We start from the raw sequence: 27,821 nt of genomic DNA, 5'->3' as shown, positions 1-27,821 counted from the left end.
CTCCACAGGCGAGCAGAGGGCCTGGGGCAGAGGGTCACCAAGGAGGAGGTTGAGGGTCCCGCCTGGCTCCTCACTGCCACGACGGGGCAACCTCTACCACATCGAGCTCGTTGGGTAAACTATTAAAACAGCTTGCTTTCACAAAACCTTTTTATTTGCAAATAATTACACCTTCACGTGAGGTCTCGCTCAGCGCAGAGAGGTCCCTGGTACACCTCGCCGTCTCCTGCAGTGTCTGTCCCGCTGCGATGCGCGAACGCCGTGACCAGGAGACCCTGGTCGTGCGGAGTCCTCTCTCCCGGCTGAGGCTCCCTGTGGGCCGCGGCGTCCCATGGCTACAAGCGCCTCTGTCCTGCTTCCTTAGGAGCCACGTGCCCCCATTGTCTCTCACCCAGACAGCTGCTAACTGAAGCAACTGAGTTTTGAAAGATGGACAAGCTGTTTTCCCAGAATGCCGGGCTTTCCAGTAAACACAAGGTGCTGTGATCCAGCCCGGGCCTGGCGGGTGTGCTGTCTGACCAGCGAATGTGGTGGGAGCAGCGCTGGGTGTCCCAGGTCTGCGTCCGTCCAGGGGCTGCAGCCTGCTGGCCCTGCGGAAACGAGAGCCCACAGGCTGAGCTGAATCCAATCTGGGCTGCTCAGGAATCTCCCTGTGCTGCATCCAGCTCTTTCCTAGGGTTGCAGGGGAGCCTGGGAAGATCTAGTGGATCAGTCACCTTCAGGGCTGGTCCAGAAGCTGTCCCTTGAACCAGCTTTCCTGGGGCGGGGGTGGTGGGCTGTGAGAAACCATGACAAAACCCTCCTCCAGATGCCACCGTTTCCCTGGTAACTGGTTGTGCAGGGAGGAGTCCTGAGGGCATGGCTGGAACTACCAGCAGAGCTGTGTGTGGAAGACCTGCAGAGACCCCGAGATGACCCCTAGAGAGGAAGGGGAGGAAGAAGCGAGGTCTCTGGGTCAGGGGCAGACAGGCCTAGGTGCTGAGCAGTAGGGGCCTTGTGCTGGGGAGACCTCCTGAGCCCAGGAAGGTCGCAGCTGGGATGGCAGGAAGCGGTGGGCTCCCCCATGGGGGGAGTGGGCAGTGGGACCTGGAAAGCCCTAGGGAGGGGCTGCAGAGAGCGCTGGGCAGGTCCCGATGGAGCGGTCCGGGGCAGGCCGGGCCTCCTGTGCCTGGCTTGCCGAGGGAAACAGCTCACAGCAAGATGCAGCGCTCTCTGCCGCAGCCTGAAGACTATGGAGTGTGTTGACCTCAAGAATAAGCACAGTTATTTTAGCAGCAGAAGTGGACTTTGGAACATCACAGGAACTGCAATTTGGGTCACGCAGGCTATAGCAAAAGACCTAGGTAAGTCCAACAAACAAAGGAGAGGAATGGTTACTTTATAGAGAAAAGTGAGGAAGTTGAGAGTTTTTTTTTTTTTTTAATGAACTCTTCCTGGGAAAGACTGTGCGTTCAGGGTGAGGATAGTTTCTCGCCGGCTGAGTTGTTGAGGTAGGTGACTTCCTCTAGAAGAAGCAATGCGCTTGTCCGGTGGGGGCCTGTGATGGATGGTTCTTTCCTGTTATGCTTCTTCCATTGTACTTGGTAACTGGCTGTTGACCTGGAACAAGAAATCAGCCAGTTACATTACCAGCAACTTGGGTTTATTCTGGAACAGTTAAGAACCGGAATCCAAGACAAACAAACTAAGGTGGCCTTCCAGCAAGTGCTGAGAACAAAAGAAACCCTTTCGTAGATGAGAAAGGGGCCTGTTCTAAACAAAGGGTCCCTTGGAGGAAACCGGGAGCCGGAAGTGTGGCGGCTTTTTATTTGCTGCGCTGTCTCTCATTGGCTGAATGATTCCCGGGCGGGGTGGGGGGAATCTCCCTCAGCCTGGGGCTAGGTTAGCCCCTTTCTGTGGGGTCTGCAATTGAGGCTGCGCCGCAGAGCGAGCGAGCTCCCGCTCCTGGCCTCCTGAGTGCGCCTCCCTGAGGCCACCCTTGACTGATTTTCACTCACTGAGGGCTCCCTTTACTAATTTTAATAAGTCCAGTGGACTTCGCTTGTGGCTCAGATCGCAAAAAGAATCCGCCTGCAACGCGGGAGACCCGGATTCGACTCCCGGGTCGGGAAGATCCCCTGGAAAAGGGAACGCTACCGACTCCAGTATCCTGGCCTGTAGAATCCCATGTACTATACCGACTCTGGGTCTCAAAGAGTCGGGCACGACTGAGCGACTTTCAGACGTATAGGTCCAATGGCTTTCCTGGTGAGGGCAGAAAATCTGCCTGCAGTGCAGGAGGCCCGGGTTGGATCCCTGAATCAGGAAGATCCCCTGGAGAAGGGCATAGAATCCACTCCAGTATTCTTGCCTGCAAAATTCCAGGGACAGAGGAGCCCACAGCCTGGTGGGCTACAGTCATGGGGTCGCAGAGTTGGATACGACTGAGTGTCGTGCGCCCTGACGCGCGCGCGCACACACTCGATGAAAACCCCGAGGGCCCACCTGACTTTGCAGCCCTCTGACCTCACTGAGCCCAGCCCCACCCCAAGGCTCCGGGAAGACACCCGGGTCAAGTCCACCCCGAGACTCAGGGCGCCCCGCGCACGTGGCGGAGCCGCCCGGGAAGGCTCGGTCCCCACAGGCCTTCGCGGGAGAGCCGGGCGGGGACCGGCTTGACCAGAGCTGGATCCTCGTCCGCGGGGCAGAGCCGGGTAACGGTCGGGCGGGCTTCTGCGCTCGCGCCGTACCTGGCAACCAACGCCGCCCGACCCCGAGGCGCCAGCGCCGCGTCGCCGGCATGCCCCCGCGGCCCGCACCGCCCGGGGGCGCCTTGGCGCTGAGCCCCGGCTGGAGACCGGACGGCAGCGGAGCCCGGGGCCCCTGCTGGCCGTGGCGGGTGAGCGTCCGCCGGCGCCGGGCTCAAGCCTGAGGGGCCGGGAGGGCACGGAGCGCGGCGTGAGACAGCCTCCGCGGGTGGGACAGCTGCGACCCGGCCTCGAACACGGCCCCGGAAGCCGCGCCAGCAGACGCCGGGTGCGGGGGTCGCGGTGGCGCGGCGGAGGCCCAGTCAGAGGCTCGGCCCGCCCTCCGCGCGCAAGACCCTGCCAGAGCCCGACCTGGGCGCCGACCCCTAACGTGTGGCCCCCGGCCCCGCTAGTCCCCGCGGGGCCTGCGCTAGGGCCCGCTGTATTGACCAGTGTCTCTAGAGGTCTCTGGCGCAAGGGGCTTGGATGGGGACCCCCAGACGGTAGCAGCGGCCCGTCTGAGGCCCCCAGACGGTAGCAGCGGCCCGTCTGAGACCCCTTGCGCCTCTGTCTCTCGAAGGAATCGCCCACCCTTGACTCTTGAAGGTCACACAGAACTGACTCTGGCGCTTCACCGACACCCGCAGCATTGAGTGTGTGTGTGTGTTCCTAGGAAGGAGTCCTCGGTGGGATTTCATTTATCTGATGAGACTGGTGGTTTGGTCAGGGAGCATTCTTTTCTGGCCGGACATCTACTTGCTAATATTGGAGAGTCTGTCTGCTTTCTCAGGTTTCAGTGTTGTCTGTCACTCCCTCCTCAAGCTGGCCTCTTGAGCTAAGACATTCAGAAACCCATTTCCTTTGGATAAACTTTGTCCCATCATCGTTTAAAACTTTATAACAACTTCTTGCTCTGACTCAGGCATAGGTCCCCAGAGGTGCTTTTCTTTTACTTCTGCCAGGAATCAGGAGGTTTTTGTCCAGCTACATCAGGAAACCAAAAGGAAAAACACACACACACGAAACTAATGTGACCTCCCTCACCTTAATTCTGTGACTTCTGACTTTCATGGCCTCATGAAAGTGAAAGAAAAACAAAACTCATGTCTCACACCAGACAGACCTTGTGGTTTTTAAGTCCTTCACATCACTGATCCAGAACCTAAGTTGTGAACCTGATCTCACTTCAATAAAATATGCCTGCTGGGGTCAATGTCTTCCTATTACACGGCCTGATGGGTCAGGAGTATCCAGGAGCCACTACCATAGTCCCTTTATCCTCTTTAGTTTGTTGTGGACCTGCCTTTCCTGAGGTGTTTTTTTTTTTTTTTTTTACTGAGTCAGGCAGCACCCAGGAGCTTAGTTCCCCAACCAGAGATCAAACTGGGCCCCACGCAGTGGAAGCTTGGAGTCTGAACTACTGGACTGCCAAGGATTGCCCAGTTGGGCCTTTAAAAAGTTGTTTTTCACAGGAGGCCTTTAATGCCAAGCAAGGAACTTGTACCTATGGAGAGGTGGGGGCCTGCGCCCAGCTAGTGGGCTCAGGGCCGAGGGAAGGTGGGAGGGGGCTACTGCCAGCACACGCAGCGGCCAGGCCTTCTCCAACCCCGTGCCAGGGCCAGAAAGGTCTCCCCATGGGCTTCATTCCAAGTGCACAGGTGCGGGGTGTCGGCTGCAGTGCCGCTCCAGCCTGCAGCCCCTGCTTGGGGGAAACGTCCCCGGTTCAGAAGCATCAGAGCCCCACGCTGGGCCTCGGGAATTGCTCCTCGTCCTCCTGGAGTCTGACATGGAAGGAGAGATTGCTCGTTGTGCCCCTTTTAGTAAAATAGCCATTGTCTGTCCCTCAGAAATGGAAGCAGCTGTCGAGGTTACAGCGGACGGTGGGCCTCTTCCTTCTGGTGGTCCTGATGCTCTTTGGCCTCCGGTTCTATGTCCACGTGGACGATGAGTGGACAGGTACCAGCTGCGTGATCCTCGGGGGTCCTGAGGGCTGACTAAGGGGTGGCACAGCGATCTGGCAGCGGCGGGAGGTGTACACTTCAACGCATTGGCAGGAAGCGAGATGAGGAGATGCCTAGAATGTTCCCAGTCCCCCGCCATAAGGTGGCTGTTAATCTGCCGTGTGTGACTGTTTCCCAGACGTCTGCTATGAGAAGCGGCGTGTGGTCCCGGCCGTCTCGCACCGAGATCCAGGTCTGAGGGTACACGCGGAGTCTGCACGCACTGCGCTGCAGGCACTTCCTGGCGTGCACTGCTGTGCTGGGAGGCAAGCGCAGGTGCCGGGAGGAGGGGCAGCTCACTCCTGGCTTCTCGGAGGAGGAAAGCTGCAGAGCCCCCGCGACTTGCTACGGTTAATGGCCTGTGTGCCATCGTGGGCCCTCCTTGAAGTGGAAAAAATAAAAGCCAAGTGTTTGGGCTGTGGGTGGGGATAAAGACAGAAGCTGCCAGGAGCTATGGGCAGGGTTTGCTTCCATGTGACCACTCTGGAATTCCTTGACCTGCCCTTTTCGGAGGTCCCAGCCTGTCCTTTTCCAGGAGTGCTGGCTGTGTAGGTGCTGTTTCCGGCACCCTTTGGCTCTCCTCTGGGCCTTGAGGCGTATCTGAGATAAAATAGACTCTCCTGTTTAGCTGTGGACAGCAGGTCGGCGGCAGCATGGCAGGTGAGACCAGCAAATCCTCCCGTCTTGCCAGCTCCTCGGAAAGCAGCTGAGAACCCAGAGACCGTGGCGGGGCTGTCACCTCAGGTACTTGGAGTAAACTCAGCGTGGAGTCGTAACTGGGGTCCAGGCCAGAAGTGCTTCAGCACAGCGTGGACTGTTTGAGAGGGACTGGGAAGAGTTCTGCTTCCTGCCCTGTGTCTGAGGTTTTAACCTGAACCTCCTTGCTCTGGGCTGGTGGGACGGAGGAGACGTGGGGAGAGGAGGAGGGCCGTTCTGTCCTCCGTCCTCTGCCCGTGTGGCGCTCCGGGTCCTTGGGAGGTGAGACAGACCGAGCCTTTTCTCTGGGAGCTACTGGCCGGGGGTGGTCAGGTGGGGGCTCCACTCTGGACCTGCCCAGATGGAGGTGCTGGGGCCTCAGCATCACAGTGGGGTCAGCAAGGAGGACTGGGAGTTGGCAGGTGCGTGCTGCCTGCTGTCCACAAAGCGTGGGGCGGGGTGAGGCCTCGTCCTGGGGGCCCGGAGCCGTCCAGGGTGGGAGGCGTGGGCGGGGGAGCACGTGGAGCCTAGAGGGTGATGGGGTCAGCGAGAGCCGGGGCGAGTCCCCCCCCACCGCCACCAAGGGAGCCGGCCTTTGAGAGCCCGGGATGCTCCGTGCGGGGACACACTCCCGCGGGCTGGGGTGTCCAAGTGGGCCCAGGCGCCCCCAGGGATAGGCTCTGGGACTGAGGCCGGCCTCACGCCCCACAGCGTGCCTGGGGGGGACGGGAGGCTGCTCTCACCCCGTCTCTCTGGAAGGCCTGTGTGTGAGAGAGCAGTTCTCCCTTTAGAGCCAAGCGCATTCCTTCTGTCACTTCTGTGGCCACTCTCTTGTGTATTGACTTCACGGTCTGTGACACAGAACGTGGCTGTCTCCCCACCGAGAGACAGGTTTCCACACCTCAGCCTCCGTGACCTGGACTCTGGTGTCCAGGAGGGGCCTGGAAATGAAGGCGTGAACATCCACGTCTCCTGTGGAGCGAGTCTTGGGGCCCCTGCGCATCCTGAGGCCGCCGGCACCTCCTCTCTGGGTCCGATGCCGGCACTCGTCCCCGAGACCTGCTTCATCCGTGGGGCTGTGTTTTGGCCGCACCTGCTCTCGTGACCCGGGGGCCCGGCTCGGTGGGGTTTCAATCTTGGAAGGGGGGTGTCTTCTCGGATCCTCCTCCAAGGTGTCCATGGGTGCTGCAGCCAGAGGCTTTTCCATTCACGAGTCTGTCCTCGTGAGCTGGAGGAGTCGCTGTCACAGCCCCTGTTGGGCGGCTGGAGCCAGGACGAGTGCGCCCTCCCACAGCGCTTTGCCACTGACCGGCTGCCTCTGCCGCAGCTTTCCGAGGCTGAGGTGGGAGTCCCGGGCGCAGGCCTGGGCAGGGTCCTCTGTGGCTCCATCGACGGGGATGGGGTGGCTCACCCCTGCCCTGCTACCCTTAGGGTCTGACTCCCAGACACGCTCTGGCCAGGGGCTTAACCAACCCTCCAGGGCTACGCTCGCCCGTTGGCAGAGCCTCCGTCAGGTAGTCAGAGCCAGGAGCTGCTGAGAAAGGGGCCCCTCCTGAAGCTGCGCATCGTAGGAAAAATGGAAATCATTTCCTCTAGGAAACTGCAGCTGCTCGGCCAGTCCACAGCGCTCCCTGTGTGGTTCCAGGTCTGACTGGGGAGGGGGAGCGTCCTAGAAGCAGGATGGAATCACTGCACAAGTGACCCTTGTCTCTGTCCAGAAGCCCCAAAGGCATTTCCGACGAGGACCCCCCAACCTGCAGATGAGAGCGCCCGATGGAGACGCCCAGGAGAGGAGGCAGGCCCAGGCCCAGAGGAGGGCAGAGGTGGTGGGAGAGGCTGGCTGGGGATCGGAGGCACAGAGAGACGGCCTCAGGTACTGGGAGCTTCAGAGATGGTCTGAACGTGGGAAACCCAGAGGCGTCTTTTGGTGGCTTTTCCCCTGAAAAACAAAGAGAACCAGCCTGACGCCTGCGGATAACTTTCCTTTGTTGCCGACTGTGCCCCTGGGCGGCAGGGTCAGTGCCTGCTCACTTGAGGCTCCTCGGGTAGAGTGGGAGGGAGAGCAATCCTCCTTTGCTCTGAGTCTGATTCTCTTCCTCCAGCTGGAGGGGAGCAGGGACCAAGGCGGAGCAGGGTGCCAGACTCCCTCCCAAGAAGGCAGAGGTCCCCCGCTGGCCTTTTCAGCAGCAGGCCCTGACGACTCAGGCCAGTCAAGGTAAGGGCTGCCTGCGCCTTCCAGGCCTCAGCTGGTGTTTGTTCTGAGGGGCGCAGTGTTGGGCACGCTGGAGAGTTGGGCTGGCCGTGCAGCTCCCATCATCCCGGAGCACGGGTACCAGGGGTCCTGGGACTCAGGGACTCTTCAGAGCCTTGGTGACACCAGCCCCTCTGCGGCTGTCTCCCCGGGTCCAGTGCTACAGCTGCAGAATTAACACGCGCAGGAGGCCGGTCTCTCCACCCGTGTCCCGGTGATGGAGGCCTGGGTGGTGCTGTGCACGTCTATCCTTCGGGGATCCCCCCAGGCGAAGTAGCCCTGTGTGTACACGTGGTTCCCTCACATGCGGCAAGAACCACCTCGAATGTGCTCTGAGCCCCGGGAGGGGTCTGATCAGCCTTGGGGTGTCAGCTCCCTGTTTTCTCCACCTCGGTAGCACCCTCAGGTGATTGGGCAGAACACAGGCACCACCAGACGAGACCTTCTTGTCTGGGTCACCAGCGCCTGGCACGTTTGATGTCCACAAACCAGACTGCACACTCAGGCTTACTGGTTCCTCTGCTTCCGCTCCTTCGCTGTTTCCTGGAGGGTGGTCCCTGCCGGGACCTGGCGGAGGCTGACGAGCCTGCGCTGGGTGCAGTTTCCGCTTGGGCCTTCACTGCGGCCTAAGGTGCCCCCGCAGCAGCCTCACTCACTGTGGGGCCACAGGGCAGCTCTGTCTGGGTGCCCATGCCCTGCGTTCCTCCTGCCAGCCTCCCAGAATGAGCGCCAGAAGGCCGTGGTGGATGCCTTCCTCCACGCGTGGGCTGGATACCGCAAGTTCGCCTGGGGCCACGACGAGCTGAAGCCCCTGACCAGGTCCTTCAGCGAGTGGTTCGGCCTTGGCCTCACGCTGATCGACGCCCTGGACACCATGTGGATTCTGGGGCTAAAGAAAGGTACCTGCTCGTCCCTGCGGTGGGCTCGAACTCGCCAGGCGTGACCCTCGGGCCCGAGTGAGCCTGGTCTGGGAGGTGACCACACGCCGCGTCCTGCTGAGCTGTGCTTCCCCTTGTCCCGGCTGCCAGCGTGGCTGTGCTGGCTGCGGGCAGTTCTCCGTCCTCACACGTCCGTGTGCCTTGCGCCTCCTGCAGGGCGCCGAGTGTGGCGGAGGGCGGAGTGCAGGGATGTTTGCAGCCCGTGTTTCTGTTGCGGTCAGGGGGCCCTGTGGTGGGAGGTGACACGTGCGCCGCCGCAGCGGCCGGCAGCGCCCTGAGCCTCCCTCTCAGTCCTTGTCGGTGCAGACAGGGTGAGCCAGGTGACCTGCCCCAGATGTTTCTGAGCTGGCGCGCTCACGGCCCTGTCCGTCTTCCAATCACACTGCAGCCTCCACCACTCACTGTCTTGGGCTCCTCGGTCGTGTGGCTTTGACATCGAGTGCTTGTGCTCACGCTGCACGGCCTTCCCCCAGCTGCCCTCTGGGCCCGTGTTTCCTGTGCGGTTGGAGGACTCCTGGGCTCCCCCTCTTGCATGAGGAGGTGATGCCGAAACCCTGCAGGGGACGTGCGTAGCCCCGGAGGGAGCGGCCAGGGAAATGCTGGGCTGTTAATTTGTTCTTGTGCCTCTGCTGTTCCACGTGGTAGAATTTCAAGAAGCCAGGAAGTGGGTGTCCAGGAAGTTACGGTTTCGGAAAAATGTGGACGTCAACCTGTTTGAGAGCACAATCCGGATCCTGGGGGGGCTGCTGAGTGCATTCCACCTGTCTGGGGACGTCCTCTTCCTGACGAAGGCTGTGAGTGTCCCGGCCTCAGGGCTGCTCGCCTCCAGGGGGGCTGGGGTCTCAAGTGCTCAGCAGTCAGTGATTTTCTCCGGGATTGGGCTGCGGCAGACGTTTATTTCCAGTTCTGCCTCCTCCCGCTCTTGAGTCTGCTTCCGAGCACATGGGTGGTTGAAGTAGTGTTGTGTCAGCCTGCTGCCTGCCCGTGAGGTCATTCTGAACTGATTGAGTCCACCTCGGGTTTTGTAGCTGGCAGGGTTAAGGTCAGGTGAAGCCAGCATACTTGGGTCTGTCCGCTGAATTACATGAAAATGGGTGTTGGGTTTACTGTCGTGTCATGGAACAAGGCCGCTGAGCAGCAGGAATCGTTGACTCATCGCTGTGTTGTGTATCAGGAGGATTTTGGAAATCGGTTAATGCCTGCCTTCCGAACACCCTCTAAGATTCCGTACTCCTTTGTAAACATCGGCACCGGAGTTGCTCACCCACCCGGATGGACCTCTGATAGCACGGTGGCTGAGGTGACGAGCATTCAGCTGGAGTTCCGAGAGCTCTCTCGTCTCACGGGGGATAAGAAATTTAAGGTATGGAGGGGTTTCTGCTTCCGGCTGGTGCGGGTTTTCTGCGGGGCCATCTCTGGCTCTTGGAGGCACGTGCAGGTCTGTGTGGTCATGGGTCCTGGGCCATGAGAGTCATGTCGGTTTTGGTTCTTGTCCCACGTTCTCCTGGAGAATCATGTTTTCTGGTGATACCAGAGGTGCAGACAGGAGACGTCCTGACCGGAGGCCGAGTCCTCTGCCTGGCCCGCCCCCGTGCAGTCCCGTGTCCTCAGGGCCCCGACAGCTGCCGGCTTGTCCTGCCGCGCTCGGCGTGGCCTGGAGTCCACCTGCCGTTGTCCTGGCCCTCCTGCAGTGGCGAGGCCCTCGTGCTCTGTTGTGGCTGAGTGCCACGGGGTGTGTTGGAGCTCTGGGCTTTGTAGTCAGATCAGTGTAGGTGACGTGCTTGTCCCATTGTGGTGCCCTGACTGGGCCCTGCACACAAGTGTCTTGGGTGGGCAGCTGGGGTGGTGTGTGGCATCGCTCTTGGTATGGGGGAGTGGGGCAATGCTGACCCCTGAGTCTTCCTCCCAGGGAAAAAGTCCTAATTTGAAGACCCGGACCAGAAAAAGGCCTCAGGTGTGTCAGGGACTGCTGTGGTCACAGCAGTCTGCAAGGCCGTGAGCTCCTATTCATTACGGGCTTCCTTGGTGTCCAAATGCCTCTCTCAAGTGTTCCGGGGACCCTGCCATCTGAGCCCAGAGGACAGACAGCACCTGAGTGGGTGGGACCCACACTAGTCCTCTTGACTTTCATTACCCACCCCACTCTGCCTTGTAGAGCAGCTTGGCACAGTGAGAGGCTTCAGCTAATGTAGTTCCTGCTGCAATCACCATAGCCCTTCCGAGCTGAAACTGGAGAAACTGAGGCAGGAAGGGTGCTGGTTACTTGTGCAAGATCAGAGGTAGTGGGAGATGGGGGATTCAGACCCACAGGATCTACCCTTGAGTCTTTTTTCTTCTATTTTTTATCCATATCAGTATTTAATATTAAATTGAATGTAAAGTGAATACCAAATCTGAAGGTGCTCTACCTGTCATCGCTTTCTTAAAACGCACACACAGCACGGAATAGGGCACAACGACTGCGCTCTGTGAACAGCCGTGTGGCCTCAGCACGTTCAGACCGTGGCGTAGCGACCATCACCGCCACCTCCCCAAACTGACCCCTGTCCTCAGCTAGACAGTAACTCCCCACTCTCCCAGGACACTGGAGAGTGTCCTGGGACACTCTCTCTGGACACTAACATCTACCTTCTGTCTCCATGAAAAATACTTTCATTTTTAAAAATTTCGCCTCTTTCTTTTCTTATCGTGGTAAGAAAATCACAGAACATAGAACTTGCCACCGCAAAACCATCTTGAAGCATCCAGTTCATAAGTGTTCCGTCTGCTCAGACAGCTGTGACATGGATCCCCGTAACTTTCTCATCTGACGCGCAGAAGTTCTGCACACGTTACTCACTGACGCGTCTCATTCAGTTTTCTGTTCGCACGAAGCGTGCTGCGGAAGGTCTGTCACACAGGTGGGGCCAACAGTGTCTCTCCTCGTTTGATGCAGCGCAGTGTCCGCAGGGTTCACCCACAGAGTGACGTCAGAGTTTCCTTCCCTTTGAAGACTGAGTAATACTCCATCATACGGAGGGACCACACTTTGCTTTTCCATCCATCCATCAGCAGACACTGGTTTGCTTCCACACTGTGGCCACAGTGAGTGGTGCAGTTCTGAACATGGCTGGAATACCAGCCTGTTAGATATAATCCCTAGAACTGAAATTATGAGAGCATGAGGCCACCAGTGCTCAGTGTTTCTGAGGAAACGCCATGCCATTGTCCCAGGAAGCCGTACCGGTCTGGATTTCCACCAGCAGCGCACAAGTGTTTCAATTTCTACACATCCTTGCACCACCTGTTTTCTGTTTTTTGTTTTCGTAGTAGCCACTGAGGTGAGCGTGAGGTGATACCTGATTCTCATGGTATCTGCTTCCATTTCATTAAAGATCAGTGATGTAAGCATTTTCTCATATGCTTATTTGTCTGTCGTCTTTGGCAAACTGTCTATGAAAATCCTCGGCCCTCATGTGAATCAGGTTGTTGGGATTTTTGTTGTTGTGTTGTAGGAATTCTCTATACATTCTGGACAGTAATCCTGAATCAGATTTGTGCATGCAAATATTTTTCTCTCATCTGTAGTTTGCATGTTTCCCGCGTGGATGGTGTCCTTAGATGGACAAGAGATTTTCATTCTCAAGGAGTCAGTCTCTGTTTTGCCGCCTGCGAAGCAGGTCTTCTGTTCCAGTCACTGGATGAAGTGTCAGGTGCCGCCCGAGGTCCGGGAACCCTGCTAACAATGGGGGGACACACACCGTTCACGTGAGGTCCCCGCACCCGAGGGCAGTTCTGGCTGGAATGAGCCACTTGCTCATAAGGGTCACTTGCAAACACACGTATTGCCATGTCTCGGCGGTTGTGAGACCGCAGAGGAGTAAAGCAGCTGACTCCAGGGAAGTGTGCACACTGATGGGCGTGTGACTGTTGGGCCCGGAGGACAGCGAGGAAGCGTGCACGGAGCCTCGGGCACAGACACACGTGCCGCCCTGGCTCGACCGGAGCCCAGGTGGGATGGGTCTTGAAGGGAATAGATGTTTCCTGTTGGCTGAGGACTTTGGGGCAGTTATCATGAGCAGCAACCTTGGGCTGGGAAACAGATGTGCCTGCCAGCCCAGCAGGAAGTGGGAGCGCAGGGTAATCTTCAAGAGGAGATGACAGGCCCACAGCTGTGGCCTCAGACACTGTCCCAGGTGGAGGCTGGGAAGTGTCTCGAGGACGGGTTCAGTCCCGCGGTCGGCCATCCTGGCGCTGTGTCGGAGGGCAGCCCCCCTGCCCAGCCCATCTGCTCACCGCCCCCTGTCATCTGCCCCAGGAGGCCGCAGAGGAGGTGACGAGGCGCGTGCACGCCCTGCGCGGGAAGCTGGACGGGCTGGTGCCCATGTTCATCAACACCAACAGCGGCAGCTTCACCCACCTGGGCGTGTTCACCCTGGGCGCCAGGGCCGACAGCTACTACGAGTACCTGCTGAAGCAGTGGATCCAGGGCGGGAAGAAGGAGAGCCAGTGAGGCCTGTTTTTCTGCCTTCGGGGTGGCCCCCTGGGCTTGGGGAAGGGTGTCTACAGCCGGGGCATGCAGGTATTCTTGAACTCAGCGCTTTGACATGGAAAGTGCACCCTTTCCCAGAGAGCTGCATGGTCACTCCTGTCCAATTATAAAACAGAGATAAACCCCCGTGGGGTGCTGGGTCCTCTCAGCCTCAAGCCTGGGGGTGACTGTGGCCCAGGAAGTGTTACTGACTGGAGAGCCCGCAGGCTGGTTCCGGGTGAATCAGGCTGGCAGAGGCTGGTCTCCAGTGGCGCCTTGGGGCTGGTTGGGAGGCACTGGCCTCACTGGAGTGGGGGCGGTCCAGAAGCCCGTGAGGCTGACCCCCACGGGGCTGGCAGGGCCGGGCCTCATAGATCCCAGAACGGGGACTGCAGCTTGGGGTCACGCCCTGTTTGTGGAACTGAGGGCTGTGTGCCCACCTGGCCAGAGCACACAGGCCCCGCTGGTCTGCACAGGCTGCTGGAAGACTACCTGGAAGCCGTGGACGGGATCAGGAAGCACCTGCTCGCTAAATCTGAGCCCAGGAAGCTGACTTTCGTGGGGGAGCTCAACCACGGCCGCTTCAGCGCCAAGATGGTGAGTGGGAGCATGTTTCCCCGATCCGGCCTCAAGGCAGCTTGAGGACCCAGCCTCTGTGCTTGATGTCTGATGGCTCTGAGAGTGGGGATGACCCGGGGAACCTTGTGATCCTGGCCGTGGAGTGTGAGCGGTCCCGGGTGGACGTGGGTGTCCCGTGATAGCAGCAGGAGGGGCTGAGGTCTGTGGGGTGCCAGGGCCCCCACCACAGGGCCCCCACCTCCTCCGGGACCCCTGCCCTGCAACGAGTCTCTCCTTCCATGCTCTCAGGGAACCCCCACTCCCAGTTGCACCCCCTCCTGCAGCCAGGGCTCCATCGACCTTTGAGGTGGTCCTTCCAGAAGCTTCTCCCTGCCCGTGTGGGGCCCCAGGTGCTTGGCCTGCAGCTCCGTGCCCTGTCTGAGGCCTGAGGGTGCTGGACCCGCTGATGAGGTGACCCCGTGGTTTCAGGACCACCTGGTGTGCTTCCTGCCGGGGACACTGGCTCTGGGTGCCCACCACGGCCTGCCTGCTGAGCACATGGAGCTGGCCCAGGCACTCATGGACACCTGCTACCAGATGTACCGTCAGATGGAGACGGGGCTGAGCCCCGAGATCGCACACTTCAACCTGTACCACACGATGTTTGTTAAGGACGTTCAGGTCAAGGTGAGCTGGGCTGGGCCCAGGGCTGGGGCCAGAGGGGAATGCTGGGAAGCACCTCCTGAGTCCACGTGCCTCCCCAGATGGCTGACAGACACAACCTGCTGCGGCCCGAGACCGTGGAGAGCCTGTTCTACCTGTACCGCCTCACGGGCGACCGCAAGTACCAGGACTGGGGCTGGGAGATCCTGCATAGCTTCAACACCTACACGCGGGTGAGCCCCCCGAGTGTTCCCGGGGCTCAGTGTCGCCTCCCAGGGGCTGCACGGGGAGGCCCTGCCCTGCCGTGAGGGCCCGGGGGGTCGGGGCGTCCGTGTGTCCTGTCTGGGGGACAGCTGTGCCGGGAGGGTCCCTGCAGTGGCTTGAGGCACACAGAACGTGTCTCTCCTGGGTCTTCTGTGCGGCTTGGGCAGCGTGTTTCCACCCAGCGGGTGGGTGACCTCTGGGCCGCTGTGCCCCAGGCCGGGGGCCACAACCAGCTCCATCCCCTGCTGTGCCCAGGGCCCACTGTTCACCCTGGTAGGGCTGAGACTTGACCTCCGCCCTGTGGCCCCTGAGGTGGACTCTACACCCCTCGGGTGGCCTTGGGGCCTTTGTGAGGCTTGCACAGGTTTTAGAGGTGGCACTTGGCATCTGATCACTGAAGGGAACCATGGCTGACCTCCAGGGTGGCCATTCCCCCTGTTGGCTTTGGTGTCGTCCCCGCCCCAGACCCTGCCCTGGGGGCCGTGTGTTCTGGGGCGGGCCAGGGGCCGGGGTGGGTGGGGGGCGGCACCTCTGGCTGGCAGCCCTCCAGAGGGCTGAGCCAGCATTGTGATGCTGCGGCCTCGGCTCTCGAGCAGGTCCCCTCGGGCGGCTATTCTTCCATCAGCAACGTCCAGGACCCCCGCCACCCCCAGCCCAGGGATAAGATGGAGAGCTTCTTTCTGGGGGAGACGCTCAAATACCTGTATCTGCTCTTCTCCGACGACCCCGACCTGCTGAGCCTGGACACCTACGTGTTCAACACAGAGGCTCACCCCCTGCCCATCTGGGCCCCCTCCTAGGGCGGGACGGCTCTCGAGTAGGCGCTGCCCAGGAGGCTGACGTGTGCTGTCCGCAAGGATGCCTGTTGGCAAGACCCGGGCCCTGACCTTGGCTGCTTGGTGTCCCCCCAGCTGGCGGCACGTGGTCCGGGCCGGGCTGGTGACAGAGGCCAGCGGGCCATAGGGCCGGGATGTTTCGGGGCCTCGTAGCTGCTCGGGGTGGCCACTGGGCATCCGGTGCTCTGCCGCTGGTTCTATGCTCCTCGCCTGGTTCCTGTTGGATCACCGTTTGGAACACGTTGGAATAAATGGGCGGTGTGATTCTGGGGATCCTGTCCACTCAGCGAGTTTCTTCCTTCTTCCTAGAAAATCAAATCATGACTACATTCCTGAAGCCTGAACACTCCCCTGCTGCCCTGCAAGGGCTTCCTCGGGGTCCTGGGTGTCTGGTCACCCCAGGCCACTTTGGCCCAGAGCCCGCAATGTGGTCAGAGACGGGGGCTGAGGGGACGGCCTGGTGCAGCCCAGCCTCGGGGCCACAGCCTGTGAACACGCCCGACCCAGGGGCTCGGGGCGTCCTGACCTCACGGGGATTCTTGCTCCTGGCTGGCTGCGCTGTTTACACGTTGGACTCAGGGATCCGCCCATGCCTTTGCAAGGCTGGGCAGGGCTCGGTTGTGAGTTCCCGGCGCCCAGCCCAGTAGATGGACTCAGTCGGGATAGAAGCACATGTGCTCTGTGAGGATCTCCATGTGGATGGACTGGTCTCTGAAACACTGGGGGTAGATTGAGAGACTCCAGGCTTTTAGGTCCCAACTCCATTTTCTGCCCACTGAAAGTCATATTTCCCCCACTTTGGAAATCCTAATTCTGTTAGGTATAATGAAAAACGTCAGCAAAAAACTCAGCAAACCTTAAGAGAAGGGACAGTTGTCAGCCACAAGGCAGAGGAGGCAACTCCCAGCTCTTGTTCCCCGAGAGGAACATGCACACACAGAGAACCAATCACAGCCTGCTTTCAATGACAGCAGCAGCAAAATCACAAGGAGAAATTTAAAAGCAGGAAAGTGGTCTACCCAAAGGAACAAAATTAGTTGATAGAAACCATCCCTGAAGAATTTCAGACATCAGAATGATTAGAAAGCACCTCTAAGAGAGTTGTTTAAAAGTGCTAGGAGAGGACTGCTCTGGTGGTTTGGCAGCTGAGAGTCCACCTTCCATTGCAGGGGACATGCGCTCGACTCCTGGTCTGGGAGGCGCCGCCTTCTGAGCGTCAGCTAAGCCCACGTGCCACGGCTGTTGAAGCCTGTGTGCCCTAGAGCCAATGCTTTGCAACAAAGATGCCACCACGGAAGCCTGTGCACCGAAATGCAGAGCAGCCCCTGCTCCCCGCAACTGGAGAAAGCCCTCACACAGCAACGAAGACCTCGTGCCGTCCAAAATACATGATTTTATTTAAATGCTGAGAGAGCTCACGGAAAACATGCACATGGAAGTAAAGGAAATCCAAAAATAATACGGAGAATGAGAATACGGAAAAATCATGAGAAGAAAGCAAAGTCTCAGACTGAAAAGCACAATAACTAGAAGATTCACTCGGGGGTTCAACAGCAGACTGAAGCTGGCAGGGGAAAGAAGGGGTTGGAGTTGGTGCGCGACGAGAGGAGCTCATGTGAACCACAGAAAGCAGCACAGACCAGTGAGCAGGGACCAGAGCGCTCTGGGGCCCCATCCTGGTGGGTCCCACACATGCCGTACGGTAGCTTCAGTGGGAAGAGAACAGGGGAAAATGAATAGTTGAAAAAATAGTTAAAATCTTACCAAATGTGATGAAAGATATGAATCTACAAATCCAAGAAGTTCAGTGAATTCTAAGAATCAAGTCAAAGAGACTTACACCAAGACACTTTAATAATCAAATTGTTGACAGAACCTTGAAGATAGCACAAGAGAAATGACTGTTATATACAAGCCATCTTCATATTAACAGATAATTTCTCATCAGAAAATGATAGAGATGGACTTCCCTGGTGGCCCAGTGGTTATGAATCTGACTTCCAATGCAGGGGACGTGGATTTGTTCCCTGGTCCAGGAGCTGAGATTCAGTAGCTGTAGGGGATCTGTGCACAACCAAACCTGCACACCTAAGACCCGCCAGAACCAAAAATAATTAATTTAAAATAGAAAACCATAGAAACCAGAAGGCAATGGCATATTTAAAGTGATGGGTGAATAAAGCTGTCAACCAGAATCCTATATCCAGCAAAATTGACCTTCAAGTGTGAAGAATTTAGGGCATCACTGATTCAATCGACATGAGTTTGAGCAAGCTCTGGGAGATGAGGAGGAACAGGGAAGCCCGGTGGACTTCAGTCTATGAGGTCACAGAGTCGGACATGACTGAGCTACTAAACAACAAAGGCATTCCCAGGCAAACAAGAGTGAGGAGTTTGTTGCCACCAGACCTGCCCCCAAGAACTACTCACGTGTCCCTTCAGACTTAAGTGAAAGGACATTACATAGTACCTCCCAAGCCACAGGGAGAAATAAAGATCTCTGATAAAGGCAAGACTGTGGGCAAGTATAAAAACCAGCATTGTATTTTTGGTTATGACTCCACTTTGTATTTACTATAGGATTTGAAAGACAAATGCATGAACAGCAATTACAGATTTATGTTATTGTGCACAAATGTGTGAATATATAATTTGCAACGACAACATAAAGCAGAAAGGATGGAATTGTTTTGAAGCATAGTGTATGTATGTGATTGAGTGAAGTTGTCTACTTAAGTACACTGTTATAAACTTAGGATGTTAAGTGTAATCTCCCTGGCAACCAAAGAAAATACCTGTGAGATACATACACAAGAGTCTCTAAGAAAGCTACTAGAGGTAATAAGTTCAGGAAAGTTGCAGGGTATTAGATCAACAGACAAAAAATCAGCTACGTTTCTATGCACCTGCAATGAACAATTCAAAAGGAAATTAAGGAAGCAATTTCACTTTAAATCGCATCTAAAAGAATAAAATAACTAAAAATCAATTTAACCAAGGGGGTGATTTAACTGTACATTGAAAACTGTAAAAGTGGAAATTAAGACCTAAATAGGTGGAAAGATATCCTTTGTTCGTGGGTAGAAAGCTTTTTTTTTTTTTTTTTTTGGCTGCAACACTCAGCTTACAGGATCTTAGTTCCCCAGCCAGGGATCAAACCTGGCCCCAGAAGTGAGAGTGGAGAGTCTTAACCTCTGGACCACCGAGGAAGTCCCCGGAAGGCTTAATTTTAAGATGCCAGTACTACCCAAAGCGATCTGCAGGTTCAGTGCAATCCTTATCAACATTCCAACTTTTTTTTTGCAGAAGTTGAAATGTCAATACTCAAATTCATATGGGATTACAAGGGGCCCTGAATAGCCAAAATAATCTTGAAAAAAGAAGACACACATTTCCCAAGGTCAAGACTTCCTACAAAGGCACAGTATTCAAAACTGTGGTGTTTTCATAAGGCTAGGATAGACACCTGGATCACGGAAAACAAGAGCTATGCTGTTGTTCAATCACTAAGTCATGTCCAATCTTTGTGACCTCATGGACTGAAGCAACCAGGCTTCCCTGTCCATCCCTGCTCCTGGAGCTTGCTCAAACTCATGTCCATCAAGTCGGTGATGCCATCCAACCATGTCATCCTCTGTCATCCCCTTCTCCACCTCCTTCAATCTCTCCCAGCATCAGAGTCTTTTCCAGTGAGTCAATTCTTCTCATCAGGTGGCCAAAGTATTGGAGCTTTAGCTTTAGCATCAGCCTTCCAATGAATATTCAGGGTTGATTTCCTTTAGGATGGACTGGTTGGATCTCCTTGCTGTCCAAGGGACTTTCAAGAATCTTCTCCAACACCACAGTTTGAAAGCATCAATTCTTCGGCACTGAGCCTTCTTTATGGTCCAACTGTTACGTCCAGACATGACTACTGGAAAAACCATAGCTTTGACTAGACAGACCTTTGTTGGCAAAGTGATGTCTCTGCTTTTTAATACACTATCTAGTTTGTCATAGCTTTCCTTCCAAGGAGCAAGCGTCTTTTAATCTCATGGCTGCAGTCACCGTCAGCAGTGATTTTTGTCGTTGTTTTTGTTCAGTCCCTTAGTCGTTTCCGACTCTCTGCAACCCCATGGACTGCAGCACACCAGGCTTCCCTCCCTTTCTTCCACTGTCTCCTGAAGCTTGCTCAAACTCATGTCCATTAAGTTGGTGATGCCATCCAACCATCCCATCCTCTGTCGTCCCCTTCTCCTCCTGCCTTCAATCTTTCCCAGCATCAGGGTCTTTTCTAGTGAGTTGGCTCTTTGCAGCAGGTGGCCAAAGTGTTGGACTTTCAGCTTCACCATCAGTCCTTCCAATGAACACCCAGGACTGATCTCCTTTAGGATTAACCGGTTTGCTCTCCTTGTCTCCAAGGGACTCTCAGGAGCCCTCCAGCACCACAGTTCACAAGCATCCGTTCTTCAGTGCTCAGCCTTCTTTATGGTCCTACCCTCACATTTATACCTGACAACTGGAAAAACCACAGCTTTGACCAGACCTTTGTTAGCAAAGCAATGTGTCTGCTGTTTAATACGTTGTCTAGGTTTGTCATAGCGGTGATGTTGGAGTCCAAGAAAAGAAAGTCTGTCCCTGTTTCCATTTCCCCCCATCTGTTTGCTTGGCTGTCATCAAAATAACCTCTGCGCGCTGGAGGACACTGTCAGGAGTTCACAGGCCCCACGGGACAGACGGGAGAAGATAGTTTCCAACCACAAATCCAATAAGGGTTTAATAACCAAAATATACTTTTTAAAACCTCTAAAACTCAAGAACAAAAACTCTTGAAACTCAACAACAAACGAAAAAACTAAAAAAAAAAAAAAACCCCCAAATTAAACAACAAAAAAATACAACAATGAATAAACGGTGGAAGCACTTTTTATGTTAAAAGGGCACATTATATGTATAATTTAATACATGCACACACACATCAACTTTGACACACCTGCGCGCGCCACTTGGGTCAGAGCTGAGAGCAGTGAGCCCTGCCTGGAGACGCCCCTCGCCTCTTCAGACGTTTCTCCAAAGACTCAAACATGCTCATAAAGTGCATGAAAAGGTGATGTCACTAGTCAGGAAAATGCCAATCAAAATCACAGTGAGAGACCACTCCCACTGCGGCAATGCTATCTCTAAACAAAACAAGTGTTGGAGAAGATGTGGAGAAATTGAAACTTTTGTGCACTGCTGGTTGGGATGTATAACGATGCAAATACTGTGGAAAGCAGAGTGGAGCTTCCTCGGAAGTGAACAGAATTACCACGTGGTCCTGCACTCCCACTTCCAGGCGTACCCGCCCCCAAACTGAAAGCAAGGTCTTGAAGAGATCATCGCACACCCGAATTCACAGCCGCGATTTAAACACAGGTGAGAGGTGGAAACAATCTGGTGTCCACTGATGGATCAATGGATATGACAATGCGGTCTGTCCATAAACGGAATATAATTGATATTTATCTGGAAAAAACGAAGGAAATCCTGACACAGGCTACAACATGGATGAGCGTTGAAGACTTGATGCTCAGTGAAAGCCAGATACAAAGATAAATTGTGTATGATTCTACTTGTATGAGGTCTCTAGAATAAGCAGACTCATAGAGACAGGACGACAGAGGTCATCCCGGGATTGGGGGGAGGGGGCTCAGTGGTAAAGAATCCACCTCCAGTGCAGGAGACACGGATTCGACCCCTGGGTCACAAAGATCCCTGGAGAAGAGAATGGCAGTCCACACCAGTGTTCTCGCCTGGAGACCCCCATGGACAGAGGAGCCTGGCGGGCTGCTGCCCCTGGGGGTCTCAGAGTCAGACACGACTGGTGACTGAACCGTCAGCAGCCTGGGGGAGGTGCTGTTTAATAAGTGAGGAGTTTCTGTTTGGGAAGATGAAACAGTCTGAGAGTCAATGATGGTGGCTGCACAACAGTATGGATGAACTCACAGCTGATGTGTTTAAATGTGGTTGAAAGTGTATAATTTCACACACACAGATGAGCATGGCCTTAACTGCAGGTGCTGTGTGGGTCAGAGCTGAGCGCCCTGGGGCCTACTTTGGGAATCTCTGTGCATCCCAAGTGCCCACCTCTGGTTCCTGGTGGCTCTGAGGTCTGAAGGGGGCAGGGTAGGCTCTGGTAAGGGGCTGGGCCTGGCTCCCAGATCCAGGGGCTGTGGAGGGGGAATCAGGCCCCAGCTTTGTCCCCAGAGTCAGTGGCCCCGGGCAGTTGGGGAGAGGGATCTGGTCCCCCAGACGTACCTGCGTGCCCAAGACCACAAGTCATGGCTGGAGTCTCAGAGGAATCAGATGCTCCTCTCTGGGACTTCCCGCTGCTACCCAGGCATGGAGGAGCTGCCTGGAGCATCTGCAGGGGGTATGCGGTGGGCCTGCGGTGGGTCGGGGCCCAGCCTCTTAGCTGACAGAGGAGGGGCTGCCGTCCATGGGAAGGGACTCCTCGGTGAAGAGGCAGGCCTCTCAACACAGGACAGGCGCCCCTAGATGCAGGGCCGGGAGCACAGGAACAGGCCCAAGGGGACGCGGGAGCAGGGCCACTTTGGCACGCAGAGATAAGAGGTGGGGGACACAGGGACGCAGGGCCGGGGGCAGAGGGGTGTGGGGACGCAGGGGCGGGAGTAGAGGGGTGCGGGGACGCAGGGGCGGGAGCAGAGGGGTGCGGGGACGCAGGGGTGGGAGCAGAGGGGTGCAGGGACACAGGGGTAGGAGCAGAGGGGTGCGGGGACGCAGGGGTGGGAGCAGAGAGGCGTGGGGACGCAGGGGCGGGAGCAGACGGGCATGGGGACGCAGGGGCAGAGGGGCATGGGGACAGGGGTGGGGGCGCAGGGGTGCGAGGGACCCAAGGGTGTGTAGGGATGGGGACACAGGAAAGGGACTGGGGTGATTGTGCTGTGGCCCTGGGTGACCTCAGGGCGGCCACACCCACAGGGCGGAGTCACATGGTGGACAGTCATTGTCACCACACTGAGCCGCAGCCTGGGGCCTGGGGCTGTGAGGGGGGCCGGGCTGCCGGGTGGGGCACGCGGCTCCCTCCCGGCCCAGCCCCAGGCCGGCTGCTTTCCAGCGGGTCCAGCACCCGAGCCTGGGCAGACACCAGGGTCCCGTGGGCCAGGGACCATCCTGGGAGTGGGGACGGGCGGCTTCCTCCCCTCTGCCGTTCGTGCGGGGCCACCCCCCACTCACCCGCTCCGGGCCGGCTCACGAGCTGCGTCCCCAGCAGGACTGCGGTCAGCACAGCCCCGCCTGAGACCTAGCAGGCCACCTGCTCAGCCTGCCTGGCCCCTCCAGGCCCTGGACTGGCACCAGGGCAGTGGGGGCCCTTTTGTCCTCTGGGTACCGGGCGCCAGAGAGGGGCTGGCCTGAGGGGGAGGGAGAGGGTCCCGGGTTCCTGCGCGGCGTCTCCTGCGTGGGCTCTGAGGCCCGGCCCATGCCCTCTGCCCGCCACGAGGCCCTCGAGGTCTCTCAGGCGCTGGGCTCCCTACCCAGGGCCGCCGACCCCACCCCTCACCCCAGGGCCGAGAGCTGTCCTCCCGCCGGCCCGTCTTCCAAAGTCTCCCTTCCTCCCCCTCAAGGGCAGGCCTTCCCCAGCCTGGCTCTGGAGACTGGCTGGGCCGGGAGGAGGCCGGGCGGCAGGGAGGTCCCCTCCCAGCCACACGCGCGTGGCATGGCGCCCGAGCTCGCAGCGGCCGTGGAGGACGGGAGGCTGGGCAGGCACACCCCTGCCCCAGCACGGACCTTGCAGCCCTCAACCCACTCCCCTGCCCCCACGGTGACTGTCTCCACGGTGACGCAGACGGAAGGGCGGGTACGCTGCTCACAGCCCCGCCCGAGCCGTCACGTGAGGGGTTCCCGCTGGTCATGTGACCCCAACCGCCTGACCCGAAGCTGTGGGGCAAGGTGAACATGAGCCCCCATCCCTGGCCGACCCTGCCCTGGGCCCTGGTCCTGCTGCTGGGACTGCAGCTGCGAGGCCTGGAGGCCAGGGGTGAGTGTGGCCCAACGCCCCCACCCCGCCGGGCCCCCTCCCATCCCCCTCGACCCCCGCTGGGCCCCCTCCCATCCCCCGCGACCCCTGCCGGGCCCCCAATCCCCACGCCCCCCACCCGGCTCCCTCCCATCCCCCCGAGACCCTGCTGGGCCCCAATCCCCACGCCCCCCACCCGGCTCCCTCCCATCCCCTGTGGCCCCCCCACTCCCTCCCATCCACCTTGATCGCCCCCCGGGCCCCCCCACCCCATCCCCTGCGGCCTGCTGGCTGCCCCCACCCCCGCTGAGCGTGGTGGCCTCCAGCCCACAGACTCAGGGACCCTGAGTTTCAGGAGGCCTATTTCGAGCAGCTTCTGGACCATTTCAATTTTGAGAGGTTTGGGAACAAGACCTTTCTTCAGCGGTTCCTGCTGACAGGTGAGTGGCCCCGGGGACAGCGCCCACTGCTGGTGAGGGGGCATCCTCCCCCACCTCACCCGCCTCCACCCGACAGAGAAGTTCTGGAAGAGGGGCGAGGGGCCCATATTCTTCTACACTGGCAACGAGGGGGACGTGTGGTCCTTCGCCAACAATTCGGGGTTCATCCTGGAGCTGGCAGAGCAGCAGGGGGCCCTGGTCGTCTTTGCCGAGCACGTGGGTACCGGCCGGGCTGGGGGGCGTGGGGGGGTCGCCCTGGGGGCTCAGAGTCAGTCCGCCCACTTGCCTGCAGCGTTACTACGGAAAGTCGCTGCCTTTCGGGGAGCAGTCCACGGGGCGCGGGTACACGGAGCTGCTGACGGTGGAGCAGGCCCTGGCTGACTTCGCAGAGCTGCTCCGGGCGCTGCGGCAGGAGCTCGAGGCCCCCGATGCCCCGGCCATCGCCTTTGGCGGCAGGTGTGTCCGTGTCTCCTCTCTCCCTCCAGCAAGCATGCTCGGCCCCGCCCAGAGCTTCTGTGGGTCTGGGACGCATCGGGTCCTGGGAGGCACAGGGTGGGAGGCCCTGAGAAGGCACAGGATGTGGGTGTCGGCACAGCCTGCACGCTGAGGGGCCGCCGAGTCTCCCTTGCAGGCGGTGGGGCACTGGGGGTGCCCTGAGCTAACTCCGCAACCTCACCAGCTACGGGGGGATGCTCAGCGCTTACCTGAGGATCAAGTACCCGCACCTTGTGGCGGGTGCCCTGGCGGCCAGTGCCCCTGTGATCTCGGCGGCAGGCCTCGGCGACCCCTACCAGTTCTTCCAGGACGTCTCCGCAGTAAGCCAAGGCCCCGGCCCCTCCCTACCCTGGGCAGCCCCGCTGGTGGGTGCAGCCACACCCTTCCTCCCTCCAGGACTTCCAAGGCCAGAGCCCTGAATGTGCCCGGGCCGTGCAGGACGCGTTCCGGCAGATCAGGGACTTGTTCCAGCAGGGAGGTGAGGCGGCTTCCCCACCCTGCCACCATACCGCCTCCCTGCGTGGGCCCGCAGCCCCCACAGCCCCGCGTCCCCCCCACCGCAGCCCCCACAGCCCCGCGTCCCCCCCACCGCAGCCCCCACAGCCCCGCGTTCCCCCCACCGCAGCCCCCACAGGCCTGCGTCCCCCCCACCGCAGCCCCCACAGCCCCGCGTCCCCCCCACTCCCCCGCAGCCCCACGTCCCCCCCACCGCAGCCCCCACAGCCCCGCATCCCCCCCACTCCCCCGCAGCCCCGCACATTGTCAGCCAGGAGTTCGGTACCTGCCAGCCCCTCTCTGGACCAAAGGACCTCACCCAGCTCTTTGGCTTTGCTCGGAACGCCTTCACTGTGCTGGCCATGATGGACTACCCATACGCCACTGACTTTGTGGGCCACCTTCCTGCCCAGCCCGTCCAGGCACGGCGCCTGCTCCTGCCATCTGGAACCCGGGGCGGGTCCCGGCCACCCTGGGTGCTCAGAGCGGGCCGCCCTGGGCCCTTGCGCCCGCTCAGCCCTGGGACCGGGGTGGGGGGGTGTGGGTAGGGGGCCCGGCCACCCTGGGTGCTCAGAGCGGGCTGCCCCGGGGCCTTGCCCGGGATGGGGGGGGGGCGCGGCTGCTGAGGTGCTGTGTTCCCCAGGTTGGCTGCAGCCGGCTGCTGAGCGAGAGCTCGAGGATCGCGGGGCTTCGCGCGCTGGCCGGTGCGTCTGCCCCCTGCCCGGGCCGCTGCTGAGCACAGGGGCCCCGAGTTGGTGGGGGGCAGCCAGGCCCAGGGAGGACGGTGTGGGGCGGGGCACACGGAGGCCGGCACTTGACCCCTGGGGAGGAAGAGGCCATCCCCCCGCAGAGCACGGCCTCTGGAAGGCCCCCAGCGCAAAGGGCGGCACAGCCGCCCCAGGGCCCCCTGCTGCAAGGGGCACATCAGGCGGGCTGTCCCGCAGCCCTGAGCAACCCAGACAGAGCGGACAGCACAGCCCGCCCCCCGGGACCACCACCCCACTCCGCGCTGGGCCCACGGGGCCCTGCAGAGCCCCTCTAAGCGGACAGGGTGGGCACCCAGGCACCCGGCCCCAGCAGCCCTCTCCCCCAGGGCTGGTGTACAACTCGTCTGGCACAGAACCCTGCTATGAGATCTACCTGCAGTACCAGGCCTGCGCCGACCCCACGGGCTGCGGCTGGGGCAGCGACGCCAAGGCCTGGGACTACCAGGTTCGGGTGGCTGGGGGTCCAGGGCGGCCGGGTACGGGGGATGCTGGGGGCCCGGGGCGGCCGGGTTACGGGGGTGCTGGGGGCCCAGGGTGGCCGGGTACGGGGTGGCTGGGGACCCGGGGCAGCCGGGTACGGGGGGTGCCCCAGGGTGGCCGGGTTACGGGGGTGCTGGGGGGCCGGGGCGGCCGGGTACGGGGGGGCTGGGGGTCCAGGGCGGCCGGGTACGGGGGGTGCTGGGGGCCTGGGGCTGCATGGGCCAGCCTGATCATGGTGCGGCATCCCGCAGGCCTGCACTGAGATCAGCCTGACGTTTTCCAGCAACAACGTGTCAGACCTGTTCCCTGAGCTGCCCTTCACTGAAGCCCAGCGCCAGCAGTACTGCCTGGACACGTGGGGCGTGTGGCCCCGGCGGGACTGGCTGCAGACCAGCTTTGGGGGGGGCGGTGAGGCCCACGGCGGGGGTGGGGGCGCGGTTCCACCCCCTGCACTGAGCAGGCTGTTTCCCAGGCTCCAGGACCCGGCCCCTGGGTCAGGCTGAGGGGGCCCCCCGGTGCCCACCACGCTCCCTCCGTCCCTTTCAGACCTCGCAGCTGCCAGCAACATCATCTTCTCCAACGGAGACCTGGACCCCTGGGCGCGGGGCGGGGTGAGTCACACAGGAGCCAGGCCGCGGGCATGGCTCCTGGCCGCGCTCCCCACCCATCGCTGCTTCCTCTCCCTCCATTGGTTCCCCTTCTTCTTCCGGTGGCCTGGCGTCTACTCGTTCACAGTCACCTTTCCTTTATAACGGAGCCACTCTCCTCAAGCCTCTGCGGGGGCCACATCCTACCTGCCGGGACGAGCAGCTGGGGGGCCAGGGGCTCAGCCCAGAGCACATGCCCCCAACACAGTCTCCTCCAACGACAGATCCAGAGCAACCTGAGTGCATCTGTGCTCGCCATCACCATCCGCGGGGGGGCACACCACCTTGACCTCAGGTGAGGCCCGCCTGGGGAGGGGGCGCGGTGCCTGGTCTGGGCGGGCGAGGGTGGCAGGGCTCAGGGCTGGCCAGCCCAGCTGAGCACCTCCTTGCCCGCCCCCAGAGCCTCCCACCCAGATGACCCTGCATCCGTGGTGGAGGCCCGCAGGCTGGAGGCCGCTCTCATCGGCAAGTGGGTGGAGGCGGCGAGGGGCACGCGGCTCCGGGGATGAAGGCTGCCTGCCGCAGGGCCAGAGACCACCAGCTGGGGCCTGAGGTGAGGCAGGGGCAGGCGCCAGGCCCCAGCTCCTGCAGCCGGAGCCATGCCTCGTGGGCAGGGCCTTGCCCAAGGAGGTGCTGGACAAACACTGCTGGCCTGTCAGGCATGCCGGGTCCTACCCCCGTGCCGTCTGAGGCCCAGGACCCTGGCAGGCTCACACCACCTCCTCAACTCGGCTGTTGAATAAAGCAGAGTCCTTGGCTCCGCGTGCGGTCCTGCGTGTTGGGCGCGGGGCCCTTACCACTACAGGAAAACCCGGGACACGACCTGCGGCAACCCCAGCGAGCCTCCACCCTCCTCAGCCGTCCTCTCCCCCCAACCACTGCAGGGGCCCCGCAACCCCCAAGTCCCCGTGCTCGGGGCCAGGCCTGCACAGGGTGGAGGGCAATCTGCTTCCCTGGGCCGACTGTCCCCACCAGGCCGCGGAGTGTCCAGGAGGAAGCCTGCGGTCCGGATTCGGATGAACCACTGCCTGAGCGGCTCCTGGGCTGCGGCGTGGGGGT

At 59.5% G+C, this 27,821-nt stretch overlaps 2 protein-coding genes and 1 long non-coding RNA gene across 3 annotated transcripts; 2 read left to right on the top strand and 1 right to left on the bottom strand.

Annotated features, from left to right (window-relative positions):
- Nucleotides 1–132: 132 nt before the first annotated feature.
- Nucleotides 133–23,090, bottom strand: LOC139031408 (uncharacterized). The gene is made up of 3 exons (XR_011483865.1): nt 21,719–23,090; nt 15,308–15,747; nt 133–1,599 (listed from the first exon to the last, which is right to left on the bottom strand). It is a non-coding gene; the product is annotated as an uncharacterized lncRNA (long non-coding RNA).
- On the top strand, nt 2,747–15,715 carry LOC110134183 (endoplasmic reticulum mannosyl-oligosaccharide 1,2-alpha-mannosidase-like). The gene is made up of 13 exons (XM_070456225.1): nt 2,747–2,878; nt 4,574–4,682; nt 5,355–5,470; nt 7,141–7,295; nt 7,525–7,637; nt 8,387–8,572; nt 9,257–9,405; nt 9,786–9,974; nt 12,909–13,099; nt 13,598–13,718; nt 14,169–14,366; nt 14,444–14,575; nt 15,203–15,715. Exons 1-13 carry the CDS (start codon nt 2,780–2,782, stop codon nt 15,404–15,406), a joined length of 1,962 nt encoding a protein of 653 aa, XP_070312326.1. The 5' UTR covers nt 2,747–2,779; the 3' UTR covers nt 15,407–15,715.
- Nucleotides 23,091–23,280: 190 nt separating the features above from the next.
- Nucleotides 23,281–27,520, top strand: DPP7 (dipeptidyl peptidase 7). The gene is made up of 13 exons (XM_070456254.1): nt 23,281–23,459; nt 23,765–23,878; nt 23,955–24,094; nt 24,171–24,334; nt 24,558–24,693; nt 24,770–24,851; nt 25,124–25,290; nt 25,512–25,572; nt 25,962–26,080; nt 26,367–26,523; nt 26,662–26,726; nt 26,987–27,057; nt 27,163–27,520. Exons 1-13 carry the CDS (start codon nt 23,378–23,380, stop codon nt 27,269–27,271), a joined length of 1,467 nt encoding a protein of 488 aa, XP_070312355.1. The 5' UTR covers nt 23,281–23,377; the 3' UTR covers nt 27,272–27,520.
- The last annotated feature ends 301 nt before the right edge of the window (nt 27,521–27,821 follow it).

Source organism: Odocoileus virginianus, chromosome 2 (genome assembly GCF_023699985.2).
Source record: "Odocoileus virginianus isolate 20LAN1187 ecotype Illinois chromosome 2, Ovbor_1.2, whole genome shotgun sequence".
NCBI classification, from domain to species: domain Eukaryota; kingdom Metazoa; phylum Chordata; class Mammalia; order Artiodactyla; family Cervidae; genus Odocoileus; species Odocoileus virginianus.
This window is presented reverse-complemented; position numbering and strand designations above follow the sequence as displayed.